Source organism: Zonotrichia albicollis, chromosome 1, assembly GCF_047830755.1.
Source record: "Zonotrichia albicollis isolate bZonAlb1 chromosome 1, bZonAlb1.hap1, whole genome shotgun sequence".
Lineage (NCBI taxonomy): Eukaryota > Metazoa > Chordata > Aves > Passeriformes > Passerellidae > Zonotrichia > Zonotrichia albicollis.
In genome coordinates, this window is record NC_133819.1 from 97,139,296 (window position 1) to 97,165,391 (window position 26,096).

The following is a 26,096-nucleotide window of genomic DNA, read 5'->3' on the forward strand; positions in this document are numbered from 1 at the left end:
ATCTTCAATGACAAAAAAAAATGTCTTGGAATACACATTGTAAAATGCATTTTCAATTAATTTTGTCTTTTCATATATAGGGTGATGAGATTTGCCAAACAATCAATGATGCCATTGAAAGGAATAAATTAATTGTAAAATTGTGAAAATAAGTAAGCAAATACTTTTGATCAACACTTCCAAAATATTGCTCCAGAGGTCACTACAAATTAAGAGATGCAAAAATTTATTTGAATACTTGGATGTCAAAAACCTATGTAATATCCAGAAATTTCTGTTAAGAAAGTTTGCTTGAGCCATGAATAAGATGATAAAAAGGGAATTGCAAAATATTTTTTGAGAATTCATAAATAAATAAACTCATTTTTGTGACACATCCATTGTTAAAATTTTGTGCTAGCATGACAGAAGCAGGCAGTGTGAAATGTGTTATTCCAGTCACATACCAGTCCCCTGGATGACACTGAGAAGCCAGAAGATGTTGTGTAACAGGACTTACATACATCATTTGCCAGATGTTATCTGATAGTTGAAGCTCAAGAGACAATGTTATCAAATCTGCTGGTTGCAGTATGTGGGTTAACAAAAGATTGCATTATACTCCTCTTGTTTCCTTTTGGGTTTTTTTCCCTTTCTTTCCTTTTCCTGTAGCTTATTTCTCAAGTTTATGTGAAAACTAGCATTAAAAGAGAATGCAGAAAAATACTTCCAAAAAATATTTTATTCCTAAATGTTGATTTCATTGTGACGTTTAGACAATATGTTTTTAACTGCTACCAACTATGAATTCCATACTGAAATTCTAATATAAAATAAATAATTTTTTATATATATATATATATATATTTTTAACAATACTGGCCTACAGTTTTAAAAATCAGATGTAGTAGTTTGGATCTCTGTAATTTTATGTGCATCCTTTACACAAATCATTTTTAGCAATAAAACAGTTATTTGCATTCTAGAATATTGCATATTAGTGATATTTCAATACAAATATAGATCAACAATTTACCAAGTGACTTTTAAATGAAAGGTTTAATTTATATTTTACTTTTTTATTTATCTCTAGAACTTTAAATGACTCTTTTAAATCAAGCTAGGAAAAATCCTGCCGTTTGGCAGTCAAAAACTTGATCTGGTCAAATGAAATTTAATTATTGTCTACTTGTGGGGTAAGCGGCTGACCCCTGCTTAACAATCCTGAGAGCTGTGACTGGCCATCAAGCTTTGACCTGCTTCTGCTGCAAGTCAGAACTTTCCTGAGACCTCATTCCTTCTAAACATTACCACATCAATGGTAGAACTAGACAATCTCTAATCAGCACTCTGCTGTTCTTTTCCCTGTCTCTTCAGCCACTTACGTAGCAATATTGGGTATTGTGTAAAGCAGACATAAGGACTTATGAGCACTGCCTTTCGAAATTGTGATTCAATGAATCACAAAGCCTTTTTCATTAATGTGATGCAGAAGATCACTATTCTCTGTATTAGGCTGAACCAGTCAGTTAGTGTAGGACTCAATCAATTGCTAAATTCAGCTCAGACTGTGGGCCTAAATTGGCTTCTTTTAGAATCAATATTAAAATTATGAATCAATCCAGTGAAAGAAAATTACTTTTTCAGACCAGTAGATATTGACCAGAGGAGGAAAAAATGTAAATCAGTTAAATTCCATGTAAACAATAATTTTTAAACCTTAAATCTAAATTTATGATAATAGAATTTAAAATTTACTAATCTATACTTAATATAGTCACTGTATAGGGATAGCAGAATCTGAAGTTTCTGGGGTAAGGAAAAGTCAGAGGCAAAAGAGTTTTATAGACATGTATTAAATTCTGCTCAAATTCTAGGTTCCAAATCTCTGCTTATCCACAGACTCACTTGTTTTTGATGTTCTTGACAAACCACTTTGAGGTCATTTTGTGAACACAGAGCATGTGGCATAAATGCTACTTAGAGAGGACTGAGGATCCACTAGAAGAATGTTGTCAAAAGAAAAAGTAAAAAAGATTGAAGACAATATCCCCTGGCTTAGAAATTTTTTTCCTGTTTAATTTTTCCTACAGGCATGCAGTCAAAGATATGTTAATGTTGTTTATGACAAACAGACTTTAGTTGTTAATTTCAATGAAAAAGTTTGGGGCTAGAGTTGGTCTGAATTGTGTTTGGTCTACATGGTAAAGCATACAGTAGGACTTTTCTCATCAAAATAATAGAAGTTACAGGCTATCTCCGTCTTGTTCCTAACAGTTTATGTCAACTCTAGATCAGCATAAGGAATTAAGTGTGGTTTGAACTTTCTCTGGCACTTTTAATTGCATGAAATTGGAGAAAAATTATCAATTTGAAAAAAATTGAATGTCACTCTCATGAAGTTATAACCAACAGGGAACAAATTAACTGTAAGACAAAAAACCTGGCTGTAAAGTCTAGATTAACCAGAAGTTGTCTAAACTTTTTCCTCCCATAATCTTGGGGAAGCTGAATTGCATAATAATGGAAAAAAGAGAATGAATATTACTTAAATCCAATGTATTATTTATATCCTTTTAATATCTGAATGCTACCTTGTATAATAAAATGTAAAATTCATGTTTGTGGGTAATGTAAGTGGGTAATTATGTAGGGAATTCACAGTTAACACAGAGCTATGTTCTTTCTGAAACATTTCCTCAGAGAGAGCTGATGCCCTATGCAGTTAAAAAGATGAAGCAAAAGTGTTAGAATGTCTCCAAAGATCCTCCCCAATAGATTCTGCAGCTAAAGTTCTTAAAAACACATCTTCTCATTCTGTACATTTGGGGAAACTGCTGAGGTCAATGGCTCAGTGTTCCCTAAAAGGGCAGTTTCTAGCCAGAAAACCTCCTAAGAGTAGCAGAAGAAGAAGGAAAGGTCTGGTGTCACTGAAATTTATACTGCTATGAGTCCTAAAATGACAGAAAACTTACTCTTTGCACAGCTGTTTTTGGGACTTGGTGTGAATATGCCTTTCTCAGCAACTCACTGAGCTGTGTGGCTTTTATAATTCCCCTTCTTGTTCACTCAAAGTGTCTGTGGTGGGCATATACAATTACAATTCGAGGTGACAATTGGGTTTAAAAAATGAATTTCACTTTTCCTTTGATATATTCTACTTTTTCATTCTAATTTTTTCCTTTAGAAAGAGAACATTCAGGTTCCAGTGGGGATGAAAACCTAGATTTTTTCCCTTTGATCCTAAAGATTTCTACCCTGGATACAGCATACATTTTAAAAGCATCCTGTGACATTGACTTTTTGAATCATACAATGACTTTGTTACAGGAGAGTAGTAGAATATAATTCATTCAACAACTTTCAAAAATCTTGCAGCTGCCCAGTAAACTAATGAATGGGGGTTTTTTTCAGTCTATGGCTATTTCACTTTTTTCTACTCTAAGAATCCTATTTTCTGTATCATTTTGCCTGTTTCATCTCCTTCTGATATATGGGGAGACAATTAAGCAAGCAGTTGTTTTTATAAACACAATTCAGCTCTCTTTGGTGCTCTCTGACACAATTCTTTGCTTTAGCAAAAGATCACCTGGTGCTTTGCTTGTCTGTAAGAGAAAAAAAATGGAGGCAGTGGAAGAATTTGGTTGTTAAAGTGGAAAGTGAGTTATTACACATGAAAACTATAGGAGATATTTGAGTTTCTCATGTGAGAGGCAGTTATCTTCAAAAAGATGCCATCACAGGCATGGCCAGCTACAGCAGGAGAATATTAGTAGGTGTAAATACTGTGTTGTATTTCTTTTTTAATTGGAAATGTGCCACAATGTGCAGTGAACAACAGGTTATAGAGTGCTACTTGAAGCAGCACAAGTAGTATATTCTGTTAACTATAAGAGGTCTAAAAGATGTAACTATTCAAAGGAACATTACAGTGATTGCATTCATTCTGTTAAATATACTGAGATAAAACTAGGAGAAAACATTTCTCCTATGAAAACAACAAAGGCTATTTTAAATCACAAAGTTATTCTCATAAGATCCTTTTGTCATGAGAAATCCACCCAGCAGACTGGTACAGCATAAATATCCTGAGAAGGATGTGCAGATTCTGCACTCAGTGGTAGCAAGAAGTAACCAGGGGTAAATAGGTTCAGTCTGTAGGAGTAATGCCTGGTACTCAACTGTGGCTAAACATTTGGGCTCATTTTTTCCCCTAGTCATCTGACATGAACTTAAAGTGTTATTTCCTTGGACTGGGCTAGGAGTCATCTATTAAAGAAATGATGAGACAAATCCTGAGCCTTTAGTAGCATCCTGCTGAAATTGCATGACTCGGAATACTTAGAATTTAACATTATTCAGGAAAACCACTATAGCATTGTACATCTCTCTTCCTAGTCCAGTTAAGAGGCCATTTGTCAATTACAGGAATCCTCCAGGATATTATCTTGGGGAGACACAGACAAGGTGCTGCCCTTGACTGATAGTCAGTCCTGGCGGTCAAGTCAGCTGCCCTGTCACAGCAAGGCTGCATTACTCAGATAAAGTGCACTCCTGAGCTCGTTCAGTCTTCTTTCAATATTTTTGGGCAACCAGTTGGTGAAGGTATATGCAGCCCTTGAAATATTCATCATGGCAAGATTTTTTTCCCTGCATTTACACACAGAGTGTGCTGCATAAAGGGAATATAATGCCTAAATGGAGTTCTCAGCTGCTTGTGTAAATATTGAACATAATAAAAATGATCTCACACATAGCAAGGCTCCAGGATTTCCTCTTTCCACTCATCAGCCTGAGTGTGAAGTCGCCAATTCTTGCTCTCCTTTTTCACTAGGACAGTTCCAAAAAAAGCACTTCTCACTTCTGGATTTAGGAGCACATATCAAAGGGTTGAAACATCCTTTGAGGATAAAACCCAGAATGTCATGGACCTTTTGCTTTCCGACATGGCTCCCATCCATAAAAAAATTTACATGGGAGAAAGGCCCTATTTTTCAAAGAGTTTGCGGAAAAGACAACAAAGACAAGCAGGCTAAAATCTCAAAACCTGCCATTGTGTGCAGGAAAACAGAAATTTAACTGCAACTTCTGTTATCATGTGCTCTGTTCCAGTGGAGTTTATTCAGGTGTTTCTTGTTTGCTCAGTATGACCAACCTTAGCAAAATGTTACCCAAAGACATGGATTTTGGTTTTATTTTTTTTTTAATGTTGTTTTTTTTTATTTCTAAATAGATTGCAATGAAATAAAGAAACACATTATTTTGGCATACAAATGTCCAACTACTGCTAACATTTGCAGTATACCTTGAGGTCACCATAGCAATACAATTAATTTACAAATCACTATATATATTAATTACACTAAACAAATACTTCGTATCAGCTGAGAGCAGTAAAGTGACAAATGAAAAAAAAATAAAGAAAGTATTGTAGAAATCAAACTTTTGGATAATAGTTTGTGTTATGTCAACAATTTTTGCCTTCATATTAACTTTTTGCTGATTTAATGACAGGTAGATGTTCAAGGTGAAGTCGCAGGAGTTATATTCATTGCTACATTTGCACTTATCAGCTTTCTGTTCTTTCATGACTATGTTCATAAGGGAAAAAAAAATTGAGAAGCACTATTTTAAGTTCCAAATATGTATTTTTCAAAAGAGCTGCAACTGATCACAATACTGTCCTCAAAAAGAAAACATAGAAAATAGAGAGCAAATACAACACATAATATTGCCAGCTATAATTACTACATAACTTTCCACAGTGTCTAGCAAACTAGAGGCTTTCTTTGAACACCTTTGGTATCATTAGTACAAATATAGAAATATATATGGAAGTTTCAAGAAGACTTCAAATATGAGAGGAACCATCAGAACAAATTTCATTTTAGGCTAATAAGAAATAATTTATCGGGTTTTGCATAGCAATTTAGCTTCATTTTTTTCCTTACGACTTTTTCTTTACTCTCCCCAGTAGAATAGCAAAATTTCCTTTCAACACCACAAAAAAGAAAAAGTTTGTGTACAGAAATGATTTTATATTTTAGAATTATATTAGTGATTCTTTGAGAAGATTTTTATGTTTTTAAAATCTTTTGGCCATGTTCTTCCATTTCTTTTACTCTATCATCAAATACTATGAGGCAATGACATAAAATACCTTAGAATAATCATACTTTTCTGTTATGAGCTGTGCAAGCTCTGCTTTTATAGAGAACTATGCCTCAAGCCCCAAGAGGACAAGGCTGATTTAGGTTCCCAGAAATCACTGTAGAACAACTTGGCTTAGTAAACTTACAGATAAATAACTAGTGGCTTGCTGTATAATGCAATTCTCTGTACTTTTCTATGAGTATTTACATGCCAAATCAGGTCTCTAATAAGTTATCCGACGGACAAGCATGTGCACGTGTTAAAATTACTTAAATATTGATGGATAGGAGTTGAATACCTATTTCTAGTCAGAGACAGAGAAGTGAAAAGATATATCTACAGCTGTCTGATTGTTGAATGAAAGTGGACACTTTCCCTACTTCTGATTAGGAAATACGGCTTCAAACTATTGTGACTACTTTCTGTATGTATCCATTTAAGGAGGTTTTTGTATTCACAAATGGCAAAAACCCCCTTAGGTTTTAAACATCAACCCTTTGTAGTGTATGGTTTATTCAAATAGTTCAAATAATTCCTCCACATCTCATTTATGGAAGAAAAAAGAAAAATACTTCAAAAGTTATTCAGCACCAGAATTTTGTATTACACACTTCCTTCCTCCTGACTTTTAACTGTACAGCAATTGCTCGTGTTCTTTACTGTATGTATTTCACTTCAGATATTAAAAAAATAAAATTGTGTAATTAAATATACTGTAGCCCAGATATGATCAGGAACACATAAACTCAATCTTCCATTTTTTAAAAGAGATATTAAAATTTTGACTTGTATCTTTTGACTTCCAGAGTGAGATATCTATTATTTTTTATCAGTGAAAGCAGCAGGTTTGAAGTTTTCTGGGTAAGAAGTGCCCAGATGAATTTTACATGAAAAGCTAAGGAAAGATAAAATGTGAGAGATATACTTGGAAATTTTGCCTTTTTAACAGTAAAAATACTCTAATTTTTCTGTATTACAACATTACTTTTAAAAGTATTGTGCCATCTCTCTTTGAAGACAAGTTGAATGATCTTTATGTAAGTGTGGGATTTTTAATTTGACATATGATCTTTTAAAATTGATTTGCAGTAATACTTACCAGCAGAACATCATGTTGCTAGTAATTAGTTTGAACTTTATGCATTTCTCCTATGTCTTACAGAATTTATTCAAGCAATATAATTTTAAACAATTTCACTTTCTGTGTAAGAAAGTGACATGGAATGAGGCATGCATGGGTAGGTAAATGTATTTCTGTGTGGATATGCCTCAGCTGGGCAATCCCATAAGATGCTGCAGTGCGCTTGTAAACAAGGTCATTTACTTTTTTTTTTGACGACTTAATCCAGTTGATGTGCAATGCCTTTCTACTTTACAATTTTCTTCATTTCATAAGATTTTTGAGCAATCAGGTACCCTAACTCCTTACAATTGGCCTCCTGTTTTTCCTTTTAAATTCCATGTTTGCCAGCTGCTTAGAAGAGCCAGACTTCCTGCATAGAAACAGTGAAATGATAAATAAAGATATGTAGAATGGTTTACATGGAAAGTATAGATTCCAAAGCTAGCATCCAAAGTCTTGTTAGCCTCCCATGAAGACCTAGTGGAGCTTTTTGAGACCAGGCCTGTATGTCTTCCTGCAACTAAGAGTAAATTCCACAAAACCAAGTCTGCATTGTGATGGAGATTTGTCTAACTTCTGCTGCTACCTCAGAGAACAGGTCTAGACTTTTGATTGGCTATTTCACTATTAACCAAGTCTATTGTTTAGTTATTGCAAAATCAGAGGATCAGAAAATGGTTGGTCTCAGAAGGTATCTCTGGAGGTTGACTTGTCCAAACCCCTTTTCAAGCAGGGTCACCTCAAGATGTTTGCCTAGGATCGTGTCTAGACAGCAATGAATATCCTTGGATATCCTTGAATATCTCCAAGCATAGAGACTCTACAACCTCTTGGCTACCTTGGTAGTCCTGAGTTACCTCATACTGGAGAAGTGTTTCCTATATTCAAATGGAACCTCCTGTGATTCAATGTGTGCTCATTGCATCTTGCTCTGTCACTGCAAACCGCTGAAAAGAGCCGGACTTCATTCTCTTTGTGCCCCTCCATTAGGTTTTGTACACATTGGTGGGATCACCTCTGACCCTTCCCTTCTCCAGACTGACCTATCCCAACTCTATCAGCCTCTCCTTATATGTCCCTTAAAAAAATTCATGACCCTCTGTTGGATTGTCGCTTGCAACTCCATATTACTTCTTATTTTGCCTCTTTTTTTTTTTTTCCTCTACTTATAGGTGATCCATCTTATTTTTCATATTATCCAGTCTTGGGTGTTTTCCTCACTGGAACATGATTTTGATCTATTGGAAAATTTGGCCAGTCAGTGTTTATATAACATTAATGTTTTGACCCAGCCAGACTGAGAATAACAATTTGATTGAATTACATACATAGGAGCTTCTAAAATCTAATCCATTTAATGGGACACTATTTAAAAAGCAAATATTTGCTAGTTAAATATGCTCAAACATGGGTGAATTTTAAGCATGCGTGATAATACCTTATTTACAGATTCTGTTTTTATTATAGTAGTATTGGTATAATAGCAATATTTAATGAAGGATTATCACCTCAGATTTCATAGATTTTATTTCCCTTTCAGTCTTGAAACTCTTGAAAGTTGAGAACTTGCAAAAATTTATTTTTTAAAGCTGAGCAGGTCTATCATATTTCTAGAATGTTAACAGATTGTGCATTTCTGTTTGTGTTGTTCCAATGTTACTGAATTGTTAAATGATAACATACTTTCATAGCCGTTTTGTGGGTCAAATTATATGGTCTAGATTGTACTTCAGCCTGGATTCTTGCTACTAACATTGCTTTATATGAAAACTCTCATATGGGGAAAATTCTGACAAGACAGTTTTTGCTTTCTTTCCTCATATATACTTTACTAATATGGTGGAGTATTCTCAGTAAATCAGAGTAATCCTTGCAAACTCAGTAAAAGGAAGAAATACAATAGTTACATGAGATATGGCAATGGTAATTCAAATCATAAGTAAAAGTAGATTTCCTTTCAGTATCTCACTTTCAGAGCTAGATATCAGCATCTAAAGTACATTAGCTGAAATATCTTATTACCTTTAGTGTTGTTGGTAATCATATCTATCTACCGATCTCTAAAAATATGCAACAATTAATACTAATTACCTACTCAGCTAGATTTGCAGTCCTGTAAGTTCACAAATATTTACTCATTATTTATATTGTGCAACTGTAAAAGAAATTTGGGAAGAACAGCAGCCTGGTTATAGAGGGGCAATATAAAAAGTGATCTTACAAATCCAGTTTTTGAAGTCAACACATTTTGACTGTTCTGATTAAAATGGCTGATCTCGCTTATATAGTACTGAACTACTTTGTTATATTATCTGGTTATGATTCTTACTGTTCCTAATTGACTAAGGCTAGAGGGAAAGAGCAGTTTTTGTGGCTTGATTGTGAGTTTAATTTTTTTCATTTGACACATCTCCTTCTTCCAAAGCTTCTCTTCATTTTTTGTATTTATAATTCTTTCTACACTGACCCAGTTCTGAAACAACATCAGTTTCATGTGTAAATGAGAAAACAGTGCACAACATTAATTTTAGGTAGAAAAGCAGTGCAAGTGATAAAAATTTCCGAGATAAGACCAGTCTATTTTAAGACATCACTTTTTGAGTTGCTTTAGCCTCCCATATTTCTGGTTTTGGGCAGTATCTTCAAACTAAGCCAAATTTTGTGAAATGATGATTTGTATATGGATGGTTGTCTATTGAAGCACATCCATCTAAGACCAGCTCATTTCATCTCTGTATTACACCTGACTCTAAAGGCATGATACAAGCCCTCTCAGATAGTAAATATAATCATGTTTATCTGATGGAAAATAGCACACATATTAGACTTATTAACTTGTCCCTACAATGACTTCTAATGGTAATTATTATGGTATTTTTTTCCAATAAGACCAAAAGGATGCCTCTGATGAAAAAAAAGTGTCTCCGTTTGGTCAGTAGGGATGGCAAAGTATTCATAAACACAGAATTAAGTTTGGATTTCTCCAATTAAGTTGAGTGTTATTTTTCAAAATGCAGAATAGGCAAAAAGATTCTGAATGGATCTGTAAATATATCTTCTTTCACTACGCTGATGTATTAAAATGTCATGTGGTTAGCTATGTGATGTTCTCACTTGCTAATGTATGCAGAAATATTTTTATACCCTTCTGAAAGAGAGAGACAGAAAAAAGCAGGATTTCATAACAGAAAAAATGACTTGGTATGATGGTATCAATAATTTCTGCACTAATAATTATTGTGTTGCCATAGTTTTGAAACAGTTCCCATTTCCAAGCAGTATATGTATAATTATATAACTAAAGTGCATTATAAAATTTGAACATATTAGCATAACATCCTAGATATTGAGCAAAACTAATTTTGTCTTTCTCTATTTTTAAGATCCAGACTTTAAGGACCTTGGCGTTTTGAAGCCATTGCCAGGTTGGTATGTTGTTTTTGGGTTTTTTTCTGACTTGGAGGCCTTTATACTCTGCTGTAGAAAACATTTTTGTTTGCTGTTCAGGTTTCATTTTTTCTGGTGTTTTGTTATTCAGTTTGTGAGTTTGAGATGGGAGGACCTGAAGGAATTGTGGAATCTGTACAAATTGTTAAAGAAGGAAAAGCTTCTGAAACTGAAGCAGTAGACTGTAAATGGTACATCCGAGCACCACCCCGATCCAAGGTCAGTCCTTCATCCACTTGCTGATTTGTCATTTAATTTAAGAAATTGCCTTTTCTAATATATTGTGCATTTCTTAGTACAGTCAGATCTTGTTTAATAACTTTACAGCTTAAACTGTAAACTATTTTTTTCCTTCTCCTGTGGAAGGGTAATTTGTCATCTCCACCAAAATAACCACCTTTCTTCATAAATGATGATTTGGGCAATACTAATGTGTTTTTTGTGCCATAAGTAATTTTCTTAAATTCATCTTTAATTTTGCTCATATTTTTAAAGAATCAATATGTGTTTTAAAGTGGGAAGTAATCTTCTAATTTTAATTTTCATTGTATTTCAAACACCTAACATAGAGACAACTAAGGGGGCACTGCTGGCTCCCTGAGGTCATCATTGCTTCTCATCTGGGAACTGTGAAAATGGGCCTAAATTAAATTAATGTTCCTCCGTATGAAGCCTTTATTTCCTTTGGTTTAGAGACACAAAGAGTATTCTCATTTCTTTTCCTCCACAGTCAGCAAGCCAGGGCTTTGTAAGAAACATGAGAGGGCTGCAAGGAATTCAAAAATACTTTCCTTGGATTCCCCTTGATTTTCTCTCTTATCCATAACTTATCAGTTATGATATGCATTAATTATTGCTGGCTACACTACCACTTCTCCCCTCTTTGCAACAGGAACAGCTTTATGCCTCCCACCTACTTGCATCACTGTGTAAAAGACACCCCACAGTATACTTTTTCTAGCTGTATTTTATTGGACAGGAAAGGTTTTAGAAAGTAGGATTTATATATGCACTACTCTCTGCTGCCTTTAAACTGATAAGGGCTTTTTTTGTATAACCTCATTGGGGAGACTGTACTGAATATGTAATTGTTTCATCATCAGAATGACACATGGATGAATGTTGAAGGGTTTTCTTCAGGAAAGATTTTCAGAAGAGAAAAAATCATTAGTATCAGCACTTTTGTATTGGGAAAGTGTAGGAAAATAGTTGGCTCATAAAGACTACAGATAAACGATTTCCAGAATATACTTTCATCTTATAACACTTTTTTTTTTACTTTTGGATAAAATTAATATTGATAGAGGTTTTCAATTAAGTAGATGAGCTTCCCATTTTGCTGCACTAAGTGGTGATATGGAATTATTGGACTGATGAATGATTATTCCATGTGTTATAGGCAGTTTATATTCATTCAGCGCAAATCCCAATATCGATACAAACTTCAGGAAGAACAGAAGGAGGGCAGCTCTGACGATAAGGTTTTGGGGATTCTGGTGGATAAGAGGCTGAACATGCCCCAGAAATGTGCACATCCAGCCCAGAAAGCCAATTGTGTCCTGGGCTGCATCAAAAGCAATGTCACCAGCAGGGTGAGGGAGGAGATTCTGCTGCCCTGCTCTGGTGAGACCCCTCCTGCAGTGCTGCATCCAGCCCTGGGGTCCTCAGCACAAAAAAAGACATTGACCTCTTGGCCAATGTCTCCAGAGGAGAACCACAAAAATAGTCAGAGGAATGATGAACCTCTCCAGTGAGGAAAAGCTAAGAGATGAAAGTTTGTTCTGTCCAGAGAAGACTGGGAAGACCTTACCGCAGCCTTCCAGTACTAAGAGGGAGCCTTTAAGGAAAAAGGGGACAAGTATTTTGTCACTTGTGCTAAGACAAGGTGTTTTAACCTAGAAGAGGGGAGATTTGGACTAGATATGAGGAAGACATTTTTGCAATGAGGGCTGTGAAATGCTGGATCATGTTGCTCAGAGAGTTGGTTGATGACCATCCCTGGAAACATTCAAGGCCAGGTTGGATGGGGCTCTGAGTAACTGGATTTAGTTGAAAACATCCTTACTTATGACAGGGAAGTTGGACCAGTTGATCTTTACGCATACCCTTCAAATTTATACTATTCTAAGATGTATTTAGGTATTAGTAGAAGGAAAGCAGACATACACAGAATTATTGATAGAATCAGCACAGTTAATTAAGCCAATAGCATTTCCATTTCCCTATCTAAATTCAAGTTTATGGTTGATCATATAATGTAAATGCAATATTCTTACTTGGTCTGACTCTGAGATTCTATATGATTCAGAGCCCTGCTAAAAATCACAATTTTACCTAACTGTAGCATTTATTCATAATTCAGTTCTGATGTAAAACTCCAAACTAGGTATTTATGTAACTGAAAATACATTGGGTATCAGAAGAATACGAAACTACTACTCTTAGTAGAGGGCTAAAAATAAGGTTCATTAATTCTTCATAAACTTCCATATCTACATTTAGTTTTGTTGCATTCCAAGGAGCATATCCTAGATGAAGGGCGCCTGGAATGGAGAGCAACAAGGAAGTTTTAGAAAAATGAAGTAATACTGAATGTTATTTAATGTCATCTAGAAAATTATGTGAATGAGAGTAATATAATGCAATAACAGGCTCTTACAAGGAAAAGGAAATGCTGTGATGCCCATGTCTGTAGGATAACTCAGGGCCCCACACGCTGGAAGAAAGTTTCAGGTTAAATATGAAAGAAGAAAATTCAAACATCAGGGAGGGCTGACTCGTTCACTGGCATTGTTAGTGGTCTGAAAGTGCAGGTTAGATAACAACCTGTGAAAAATGAGAGAAACATTAATAATCCTACCTTTAGGCAGAGGGCTGGACTGGGTCATCTCTTGATGGATCCTGCTGTTCCCATCTTACAGAATTACCTGCTTGGAGAGATTGAGAAATATAAAAGTATATAAATCAGTATTTCCTAATGTGGAGTAGAAAGGTTTCACAGCAAGCTAGGGAAAAAAAAAAAGATTTTTCAAGGCTAGATCCATCTTTGGGGGGTAAGTCCAGTGGTTTTTCAAAGAGATATATTTATGTACACACAGAAAAGTATGTACATGTATACACCCAGTAATGGTTTCATCACAATGGGACAAGTTGAAAAATATACAGATATTAAGGAAGGAGGAACGAGTGGATAAATTTTTAAGAACTTTGTATGAAGTAAAGTTTATGGTAACATTATTTATGGGTCTGATTCAATTGAATTGGAATCTACTGTTCATTTTTTACAGTCAGCTTCCTTTGTCCCTACCTAACCTTGAATCAATGACATACTCAGTACAGTGACTAAATGACATCATTTTAATTTATGTCAGTTTGCACCTATGAAAACAAGCTCTCCTGTGAGAACAGGAGAGAACAGTGAGAACTACGCAGACGTCTTTAAACCCACATGTTCCTGAACCCTGGGCTGCACAGTTTGTAATTGGGAATTATGCCTAAAAGGCAAGAGTTTCTCAGAGAGAATTTGTGTTGGATCTTTTCATCTTCAGTTTCTTAATTAAACTGTGCCAGAATGTGAGTTGCTTGCAATTTCATTTGGCTTAAGCTCATCCAGTCTAAACTGTCTGCAGAAGCAAGATGCAAGTGCTTCCCTTGGTTTCCAATTCCAGATTCCAGCCAAGTCTGAGCTCAATATATGAGCAATGAGATCAGCCAGGAAGCGTATACTTGAGGTCTCTAAGCCTGAGCTTCAAACTGGAAGTCTGGGTCAAATGCTTCTATCCTCAGTGCTCTGGAATGGGACAGTTAACAGAAAATTTGTTGCACACACTTAAAACAGAGCCATCATTGATTACCTTATATCACACATGCACACACACACCCTGACACAAACACACACACACAGAGAAAAATAAATCTGAAATGCGTGCAGAAACCAAACATTCTCTAAGTGCAAAGGCAGTCTGAACACAACTTATATGCAGAGCTAGAGTCTTATATAGTGAAAGTGACTAGTTGTAAAGTCTGTGTTTCTTGTAATCATTCAAAGTCAGTTCCTGCTGAGTAAGATAGCTGTGAGTTTTGAGTGGAATAACACTACGGTTCTGCACTTAGTGTAGAATGTGACCACAATTAATATTCAGAGCAAGAATGGAAAATTAAGAAGAGAGCTGCTGACGGAAAGTGCTAACCCATCCAGAACAACAAAGTTCTGGAGGGATTTCCTGATCTGAAAATCAGTTAGTGTAGAACAAAGCCCAAAGAAGGAAGTGTATAAGGTTACTGTGCAGTGATTTGAAAAATTTCTGGGCCATCATTCTCTGCAAGCAGTGGATACACAAAGATTTTGTATTTAGGACTAGAAAATAATAAATTTTTGCTTTCTGTCAAGGGTGAAGTATTGGAGGATAGTGTTTTTCAACACTGTTTTTCAACAAGTGTTTTTCTATGTTGGATGGGTCAGCATAGTTTGACAAAGTCCCCAGGATGACAGGACTGTGTTTGTGCTCTCTTTGGTGGGCAACTTTCCCAGCAAGGTACCTTTGTGCCATGCTTGTTTTTTGAGAGGCTCTGTAGAAAAATAACAAAGCAGAACTTGATAATAAGAGTAATAAAATATTTACAGTTATGATATTCTTATGTTGGGAAAAAAAAAAGCAAATCAGTAAGAAGTGCTATAAGAAGCACCATTTATTATCAGATGCTCTGGGCACCTCAGGAAACAGCACCAAAACAGGAATTAATTTGAATCTAGTCCAGTGGAAATAATCTGCTCTGGAGGAATAAGGTAGAAGTACATTTAGACTGAATAAATAGTGGGAGTAGCCTCTTCATTGGCACCATGAGAAATAAAATGAAGTTATAAGGTAGTTAGGCAAAATTATGTCTAATCTCGTGCCCAGCATAAACAGGATACTGGACAAAGGTTATAGCACACAAGACTTAACACAAGAGACTAAGGAAACCCAAAGTATCAATTAATGAGTGTCTAGATTTGGCACGTCCTGGCAGCATTCTTAACCCTGAGCTGCCAGGGAATGGTGGCATCGGTTTCAAGCAAATTCCGTGGCTTGAGCCACGAGGCTGCAGTGGGAAGAGGGTACATAGCACACGGGAAGGGGCCAGGATGAGAGAGGTCACAGCGCCAGGATGTGACAAATGAGACTGGGACAGGCCTGGCCATGGTGGATGGGCTTGCCCAGGCAGTGGGGCCGGCCCAAACACAAGGAGGCCAATAGCTTGGCAGGGCTGGGGTGGTGAGGAATGAGGCTGGGAGCAGAGCAGTGGGACCCGGTGTGATCAAGACACTTGCATATTTACTAAGGGTTTGTGCTGCTATCTGGCACGCTCCTGACCAAATGGAGGGATGACTCTTTGCATCCAGGTGCCTGCCTTCATAGGGAGTGCAGTCTGGAGAGAGACTGGGCTGTTAAACGTGCATTTCCTAGGCAGTCAGGAGGAAGAAAATTGCAGAGCTGTGAGTGAGTCTGTTTGAACTGATCTGACTAAACTAAAACATTTTCTGCTCTCCCATGCGAAGTGGAAATTTGTACTCTAAGATGAGGCCTGTAAGAAAAGCAGTTTAAGCTGTTGGCACTGGAAGACTAAGATGCACTAATTTTTGGAGGCTTAATCAGTTTTAGAAGAGAAGCTTTAAGCAGTGCACTAAAACTTAATAGGAGCCCTCTGAGTGGTGATTCTTGAAATGTTAGAGAAAAATAAAATTTAAAGGCTGAATAAACTAACAGCCAGAGAGATACTTTTGCAAACTTCAGATGATCTACTTATTGAAGAAACTCTGAAGCTTACTAACCTATAGATAATGCAAAAACCATTATTATTATAATTTTTATAAGTAAAGCATTATACTTTTAAATTACATATAAAATTATTATAATATATATTTATATATAATAATAAAATTATTATTATAATTTTAAAAAATGTGTATATGGTGAGTACAAGGTGAACAAATTATGTTTAAACAAGTAGAAAATATTGTTTACCTACATTAAACTAATAAAATCCCTTAGGTGAAATAGTTTTCTGAGATGAAGGGGCAAGACAAGTACATGTTTGGAATCATGTATATAGAATCTCTGCTATGAAGGCATGTCAATGCACATGCCAGAGTAACACTGTCAAAAATCCCACTTTGAAATTACCATTAATCTATTCCTTTCAGGTATAGAAATATAATGAAACTCAGCATCCTCAAACCAAACAGCTATTAAGAAACGTAATTTAAAAAAGCTGTTAAAGAAAGTAATAAAATGTCTGTCAAAAGGAGCAGCAGAATCAGAATTTGATTTCCAGTTTTCAGTGTTAAAAAGCAGAATAGTACCAAGGAGTTGTAAATATTGCTGACTTGTGAGCATTTTTGGACTGTAAAAGAAAAAAATGAGGATGACTTTACAGAGTAAGTGTCAACTATTGGACAGTCACAGAAGTTTGAAGAAACAAATAGGACAAAGCAAAGAAATCCAGAGTTTTACCTGTCTAGAAAAACTGGTGTTCTGATATGTGAGCCTTGGCTGTGAATCACAATATCTTAGAAGGACCATGTAAAATTGTCATCTTTGACAGACAGTATTCTCCAAGCTCCAGAACAGAAGAAAATATGAAGTATGGAGCTCTCTGTTTGCACAACATGGTCCCAGACTAGTAACAGAAAGACCAAAATTTTAGAATAATCCCCCAAAATAACAAACAAAAATGCAACAGATCATGTGTTATTAACACTTTTGCATTGAAGTAAGCTGATTGAAAAAAACCCAAACCAAATAGCATCCAAACAAGAGGACAGACCATTTCAGATGACAATTCAAGCCTCCTTCGTAACCTGCTTTTTAGGCTGGTGTACTTGGTGTCTGGTTCCCTTGAAGGAGTTCAATTAGTGTTGCACAATCTGCTTTTAAAAAAACTGGGTTTTCCAGGCCTAAATACTGGAGGAATCATCTTGAAAGTACTTTGTTAATCACACAGAGCTGAAAAAGATGTAGAATAAAGCAGGTGCTGTAACTTATCACTGAGCAATGGGAAAATTTAACCCAGTCCTGTGCTTACAAGTGAATTGACTGAACCCAGAAGGAGAGTGTGTAAAATCTGGACATTACACTAGGATGAAGAGGAAGTTTTTCTCTTATTTTAAATTACTTTTGGCAGCTGAATGATGGCTTTTTGTTTGGTTTGGTTTAAGGCGACTGAGTGTCTCTGCAGATATATTAAGTCTGATATGCTGGGATATGGTTTGAAGCTTTTCCTGACTGGCCTGATCAATCATGTTGTCATCCCTAACCTTCAGTGATTGATTAAAAAGCAGAACTCATCAGAAATGATTCGCTATGAGGAGATTATATTCTGACTATTTTACTAAGGTGATATATTATTCATAGTTTACAATAATTTTGCGGGTTTTTTCTGAGTATGTTCAGTCAGAGATTTTTGTTGTTTTCAAATTTAAATGAAAAGAAGTAGTAAAACTTTCCCACTGTTTCCTTTTTCCTTTTTTGATTATTATTTATGGTGACCATACAAAACTTACAGGTGACAAGAGAATTATTTAAATTGTTATGTGACTGAGTGTAATATATGCCACAGTTGCAGTGAGACTTTATCAGTTTTGTTGCTAATGACATTGGCATTTGCAGTGACATCTCAAAACTCAGTTAATCTAATACTTGAGCAGCCCCCTCTCCTAAGTAATGTGGAGCTGATGACTTGACAAAAATGTCTTATTAAAACTTTGCAGCAAAAATGTGAAAGAAGAAGATATGGCAGTTATGCTTCTTTCAAATAAGATGTTCTCTTCAGCAAGAATGCCTCGACTATGCTAATATAATGTGTCAGTATCTATGGAAATGTTCATTCCAAAAGCTTCTATTGACATCAATGAAAAAATGCTTAATGAAGGCAGATGGTGGTGTTTGAGTCTGTGACCTTTGCTTTAGTTCATTTTCTTTCAGGGGAACAAAGATTTTTATCCAGCGATGGTAGAAGTAATGGCTAAGAGCTCTGTAAATGAAATAACCAGTAATATTGATATTTTTTCTCTCACTTTCTGATCCATTTGTTTTAGTGACATCCACATATTAGCAAAAGCAATGAGAATATTTCCCTGATTTCAAAAAGCTATGTATAGGGAACATTTTGCATTAAATAAGAGTTTGTCATATAATCAGTTTTATTCTTTCCCTGGGGAACTCAATTTATTATTAGTCATTTTCTTCTGCCAGTGTGGGTCTTACAGCCAGGGACAGGAACAATGGCAAATATATAGCAATGAAACCATACAAGTTGGCAGAGGCGTGCAGATGCAATTAAATTATTCCAGATCTTTAAAATAAAATCTGATCCAATATCAGGTTGTCAGTTTGTGTAATCCTTTTCCAGCTTTTAAAAATACTGCAGTCTTAAGCTAAAGGTCTGATTCAAAAAAATAGATTGAAGTATACCCCCTGATTTCAGGGTGTGCTGTACAAAGTCCTCAATATTTTATGTAAAGTACTAGGAGTAGTCATCTCCAAAGACAATGAAAATGAAGCTCCAACTCACCTCAGAATATCAGTAGCTTATTTTCTCTAATTTATGAAACTTCATGGCACGGGAGAAAGTGGTATCTTTCTTCTACAGGCTAGACATAGATTTCTAAGTAAAATATTTCTTTCTAGTGGTTCCATTTCCTATCAGGTCTATATAGCTACGGTGTTGGCTGAATTTCCCACACAGAGGAATCAACAGGTATGACTGACAGAAGAATTCATGCTTGGGAAAAATTGAAGGTTTTGGCTTCTTCCCCTGGAAGACTCAAAACAAAATGCTGAGTTATTATTCTCTTGATTCCTTTTCAGTATTTATGACTGCTACTCTAAGAAATACTTTACTATTTTATAAGGCTGGTATGCCTCCAGAAACTAAAGAATGTCAAATGATAAGCCCAGAGAAATAAGATTTTATCTGTGCTGCTATATGAACAATGTTTTTGAACAGATCAGGAATAATTGATGAATGCCGGAAATTGCTGGGAGAGCTGATGTTTTGTAACCGCAGTGAGGATTAGCACACATTTCTTGTAAGAATGAAAACTCATAAAAATTACGTCTCCATACTGAAATGGGATACTCTTTAAAAGAAATACATGTGCTTATATATATGCACATGCAATTGTACATATAAATGCATATATAAAAGGCAGCAGGATAGAAGTAGAGAACATGTGAACAAGTGTGTAAGGCCTTTCACCCAGTAGGTATAGTTTTATTATTGTTCTGCCATCAGATTAATGTAGTCTTTTTTCTGGACTAAATATGAGCTTTCCTGAAGAGGGGAATAGACAAAAATGCACTATGAATTTGTGGTCTCACATATATATATATGTATATATATGTATATATATGTATATATATGTCATATAAATATAAATGATGTACATATAGTCATATGCAGGCATATGCAGTGAGGCTGCTGCTTCTAGTAATTTTTTCAAGTGAAGATGCATACAGCTGTATGCTGTGTATGCTTATTGCCTTTTTATACAATTTCTGCCCTAATTCACCTTTCTGTATCATTCTCTTGAAATCTCAGGCAGTTTGATGATGTATCTATTGAAAATAGTACTTCTCTGTTAATTGAATATTTGATGTTGCTTTTATAATCAATCGCTTTTAAAATTGGTGGTTTACCTTAAAGTCCTTATACACTTGAATATGAAATAATAGTCTTTTATCCTCACCCTTGCTTCTTTTTAGGTAGTTTCAAAGAGTTCTTTGCAAAGGGCAGTGTATCTTTTATATTGTGAGACAATTAACTTGTATGCAAGAGACATAGGTTTCTAGGAGTTTACACAAAATATGTTTGATTTCAAGCCACTTAAATTATAAAATGTATACCATAATTCTTTGTTTAGAAGAGCTGAGATGGTGGTCAGATCCTTCAGGAAACATAAAAAGATTAATGATGGAGTTCTGCCTGGCTCTCAGATTCTCACTTCCTGAATCAGTGTAGCAGAAACGTATAAGATGACACACTGACTCTGGGGAGGGAGCAGCAATGATTTGCCTTATTATTTCACATGTCAGTCATGTAATAGAGCAATACTGTGCCAAGCAGTAAAAGAAGAAATTTCTAGCTTATCTATCCTTCAGCTTGAAGAATCATTGCACATACTTCTGGAAAAAAAAGTATATATTTGCAAATTAGGACCTTACTATAGGTAAGAACAAAGAAATATCTAGATCTTCTCAGACATTCTACTTGGAAGCAAGACAAAATACCGGGAAGCAGAAACAGTGCTCAGTTTGCATATTAATGGCCTTCTGAAGAAGTGCCCTACGGATCACCAGCTCCAGAAAAAATATTTTGAGTGAATTGCTATGTACTCTTTCTCCTGCAACATAGAGCAAAGTTGCTTAATGTTCTTTCAGTCATTCTCAAACGTCTGTACATGTTCCCTTTGTTGTTTGATTGATTTATAGATCTATTTGAGATTTTTGGACTACGAGATGCAGAATTCCAACGAATGCAAAAGGAATTTTGTAGCAGTGTATGACGGAAGCAGCTCGGTGGAGGATTTGAAGGCAAAGTTTTGCAGCACAGTTGCCAATGATGTGATGCTGAGGACAGGCCTGGGTGTAATCCGCATGTGGGCAGATGAAGGCAGTCGAAACAGCCGATTCCAGATGCTCTTCACATCTTTCCAAGAACGTAAGACCCTAATCAATGCATCTTCCTTTAAGTTTGTTCACTGATACAAGTCCCAAAATCTGTTAATATTTTCTTCATGCACAGCAGTCTCTGAAGTATGTTGCCAAACAAGCTATATAAATATTTAACCAGTTCTTATTCCAAGCATTTGTAGTGAGTAATATTTTTTAATGCAGCAGACAGACCGCAAGATTCAAAACCAAGAAAACAGGTACAAGTGGTCATGATCTGTCCAATCATATAACTGTGACTTTTGCCTGATCCCCAAACTGCATGAAAGTTTTTCCTTACACAAGATGGAAAATAATACAACTCTGAAAGTTTTTATAAAGTCAGATCATTTTCTCTGAATTTGGTTTTTTAGATCTCATTACGATATGCATTTGAAGAATACCTTATGATTATTTTAGCACAAGTAGTGGGTGTGTGCATATAGCAGTGAACATATGTGTCAGATATTGTTAAGCAAAGAGTTTAGGTTTTTTTTTTGTAGCAACAAAAGCTTTCTGAAATCCTTTCATATTTTGGTTAATATTCTCTTTATGTGCCTTACTTGTGTTTATATTTTATATGACATCTGGGCTCAGTTAATAAGCAATATAACCTGTAAAAGAAACAAAATGTATTTCTAGCCAGTTTAAGAAAAGAAACAATCAAATCACAAAAATCCCTCAACAAAACCCAATAGCTCCAATCACTGAAAACTATTGACCCAGATAATCCTGTGAAAGCCTTGTGAGAGATATCTATTTGTTTCCTTTGATAGGAATAATACATATGTGGCCTCTTTAGAAAGGTGCATTTATTTTCACGTGCTGGTTCGTGTTAATTTTTTATGTGTTTTTGGTTTGTGTATCGTGTGTCTGACAGAAAGAAAGATTTCTTTGTGACTGTCAGTGGCTGGAATGAAGGCTCAACCCACCAAACACATTCTTCATCTGTATTCTATGTGTGTGTGCCCTGCAATGAGGCAACGAGTCTCTGTTGAGAACAGCCTCCGTAATTCCTTAATTATGGCTCTGATTAAAAAATTTCTGACATTTTACATGCCTGAAACTGCATGCACTGCTGTACTCTCACACTCACAGCCTTAGGGTGGATTATATTATTCTTGACTGCAAACCAGGCTGGGGTCTAAAAGACACTGAGAACCCTTGGTTGAGATGATATTGCCCTTTTCTCATTTCTGCAACTGGAGATGTCTTGAATATTCAAGATCTGATTCATTTTTTTCACAAGGCATCTTGATCTGTTACCTTAGAAACAACTGCATAGACACTGGAGGTTCACAGCATATAAAGAGCTGGAGAGTGAAGCACTATGATGACTAACTTGAAACGAAGGTTTGAATAAGTGTATGTTTGCAAAGCTCTCATATTTTAAAGGATAATAAGGAAAAATGTGGCGTTTTTTCCTCTTACAATATTCCTAATATATTTACCTGACATGCTACATCTTATAAGCTACTCCTTTTTTGTAAGCAGATGATAGTTTATAGTGAAAAATATTCTGATTGAGAAATTCAAAATACTAACATAATGTGCTTTCTGTAAATTTGCTCTGAAAAGTCATTGCTCACTAAAAGCAGACAATTTATTAAAGGCCAAATAACACTTTGAAATATGTCTACACAGCCTGCTCATAAATAGTAGAAGATACTGCATCTGTGATTTTAATGCTGGGAATTACCTTTAAAGATTTAAAGGTGATGCAGATGGTATTTTCTGTGTCTTGTCAGTTGTCCCTAAGTGCTGCCCTATGCCACACACTGGTTCTGGCTGTCAGGAGCTGGCTAGAACAGATGTCAGGGAGATACACTGAGACACAGCTCATGGCATGTAAACTGCAGAGCCTTTCAGCAGCGTGTGGGAATAATTAGATCATCTGCATGGAAGAGAAGGAATGTCAGACCTCATTCAGGGAGATGTGCATCAGGGAACAGACACCTGTGTGTCTCTTCAGGGACAAAGAAAGAGGAAAAAAATCTATTTTGTTTGTATAGAGCTGAGAAAAGAATAAAATAGAAGATTACATTTATGTTGCAGTAACACGCATGGTAAAGAGTGACAAAGTATTTTCTGTTCCTGTGGGAATGACCTGGAGGTGTTGTGATCTGTTTCTCCTATAGTTCTTATTGTGGAGTTAGGCTGTTGAGACTGTGAGTTTTCCCTTACACAAGGCTCTGTGTACTGGAAGTGGTATCTTGTGGAAACAAACTAATAAGCCTGAGCATTGTTTTCTTTCAGTGTAAGTCTATTCAGTGTTTATTCCAGTTACAGACCCATTTCCTGGGGACTGATATTTGTGCAGAACAGAGAGATCTTAAAGAGATTTCTTCTATGATTTTTTTTATATGTTTCAATCAGGGTGTTCCAAATCCATTTAAAATATGTATGCATTTTTTTTGGCCTCTAAAAAGTGCTCTTATAAGTTCCCAAACTTCTCACAGTGGTGCTTTCAGAGCAGCAGTGCTGTAAATATGTCTGAAGGAAAGGCATACAATGCATGAGGTTGTTAAATTTCCTGCACCAGAAAATCAAGAATGATTCTCATCATTGACAAAATAGTAGTTGAGCTCTATGTAACTCTTAATAACTGATTAATTCTTAATAGATGATAATTTATAGTGATGCTCTGATATTTCATGGTCAGCTTTATTAACTATTCCAACTGTCATTTTTTGGTTTGACTCTTTGTGTCCTTACTTTTTTATTTTTTAAGATATCTTCTAACCATGATCATATTTTTGTGCATGGGATTCACTATTACACTAGTTTTTAAATATCCAACAAATTAATATAAGAATCAGTAAAAGGTAAACAAAAATCTGGTATAATCAGTAGGTGTCTGTTCATCTGATAAGAAGACTTGAAAAATGAGTCTTTGTTTTCGCACCCACTGACTAAATGTTCATTTCATTTTCCATGATTGAAGAGTGATCTCCAGCCTGATTAATGACAGACATGCTACACCTACAGCTTCTTCAAAGAGCTGCTCCTCAGCAGACACACCTACGCTTTAGCCTAAAAGCAGATTTGTAGAACCAGCGCATATGGCATAAGAGAAGAACCCTCTGTATGCACAGCAGACAAGATATTCACTTTCTCACCTCTGACTGCCCTTTGGTAGCATGACTTTTGTGCCCAAAACCCTGCACCAGAAACCCCAGACCAGAAAGACTTCATTCCTTCCTTATTGTGCCTTTGAGCTCAAAGTCTGTTTTTAGAGCCCTGTCATGTGCAACTTTCCTAATGAAGCACAAGTTCTATCATTCTTATTTTATTGCTCTGAACAAAACTCATATTTGGACAGAAGTCCAAGGCCATGCTTAGAAGAGTAGTGTCCATTTTGATCAAGGAACAGCACTTAAGTTCTTGTTTACAGACTTGAAGAGGATCACCCAGCATGGGCAGTTCTTTAATGGGGAAGAGGGACTGCAGGTATGCAGCGCTAGGGACTGTGTTTCTGTGACAAAGCTAAGTACTGAAAAAGGGAACAGCAAGCTGTTTAGTGCAACCTGTGGAGAAGCAGTTTCTTTTTGCAAGGACTTAGGCATGTAAACAGATTGCTGCTTTGCTGGTTTTGCTCTCTGCTTCCACACTAATATTTTAAAAGGAAACCATTGGGATTGCCTCGTTACTGGTGAGCACTCATCTGTGATTTTCTTCCCTTCTGTGCTATTTGCAGCCATCTCTAGTGAAAAACCCTCACTGGCTAAGCATCCCAGTGACACTCTGACCCTGAACAAAATAATTCTTTGTGGTGCCCAGAGTGTATTAACAGAACACAGGCTGGAGCTCTGAGCACAGGCTCCTGACCTGCCATTCTCCGGTGAGTTTGTATATAAAAAAAAAATCCTGAACAAAAACCCATGAAACCACATATAGGTGTTTTTGAAAGACTAGATTATTGATCTGTATATGATAGTAACTACCCATAAAAGTTACATTTATCTTTCATAGAGCTATCTGAAAGTGACTGAGAAAGCATCAGTATTAAGCCCATCTCATTTTCAAGTTTCTAATAGCTGTATTTTAAAAAGCCTTTTTTTTATTAGTGGCAAATAATATTATTGTATTGCACAATCATATAACAATCTTAATAATTGTATTATTTTAATAAAGCAAGTGAAACTGTCTCTCAATAAATATTTTTCCTTGAAGAGACTGATAGGCAACTTCTGTTTCAAAGATGATTCAAGGAACATCTGAAGAATTTAAATTTTCCTTCTCTTATGGAGGAAAGTCTTATTTTTCATTAGAGAACAATGGGAAAATCCAAATGATCTGTACTTAAAGAATTCATGTGTGCAGAGCATGAGGCAATGAGCTATCTTGAGAAGAGGAGGAGTAGGTGTGAAATTTTCAACAACTTCAGTGTAAAATGTTTCTCACATCTAACCATTGTTAAGATTTCAGAGTTTTCCCATTCACCCTTAGGAGGAAGCAAGACCTTTCAAAAATGTTATAACAAGAAAGGAAAGGGAGAAAGGAGGGAGAGAGATAGGCCTAAAAATAAAAAGTAGGGTAGGACATTTGTCTAAGATTATCCCATCCTGGCCTGAAATCCCTGCCTTGAAACAGGCTCAAGGGGTAAATCCACACAGTTCAATGAAGTGCAGCATAGACACCCAAGCTGGCTGGCTCAGCTAGTTCTCACCCTGGAAGGAAAGGAGCTGCACTAACTGTGCATG

At 35.9% G+C, this 26,096-nt stretch overlaps 1 protein-coding gene across 4 annotated transcripts in view; it reads left to right on the forward strand.

The window, feature by feature from the left end:
- Positions 1-26,096, forward strand: part of NETO1 (neuropilin and tolloid like 1) — a 62,119-nt gene that overhangs the window by 24,082 nt on the left and 11,941 nt on the right. For 3 of the 4 annotated variants that reach the window (XR_012581861.1, XM_074547772.1, XM_074547763.1), the window contains 3 exons: positions 10,639-10,680; positions 10,794-10,921; positions 21,175-21,403. Coding sequence is in view for 2 of the 4 variants with exons in the window: in XM_074547772.1 (XP_074403873.1) it covers positions 10,639-10,680; positions 10,794-10,921; positions 21,175-21,403 (399 nt within the window). In the remaining 2 variants the exon portion in view is untranslated. Of the gene's footprint in view, positions 1-10,638; positions 10,681-10,762; positions 10,922-21,174; positions 21,404-26,096 lie in introns of those variants that run through there. The other variant, XR_012581863.1, reaches the window with a different exon arrangement.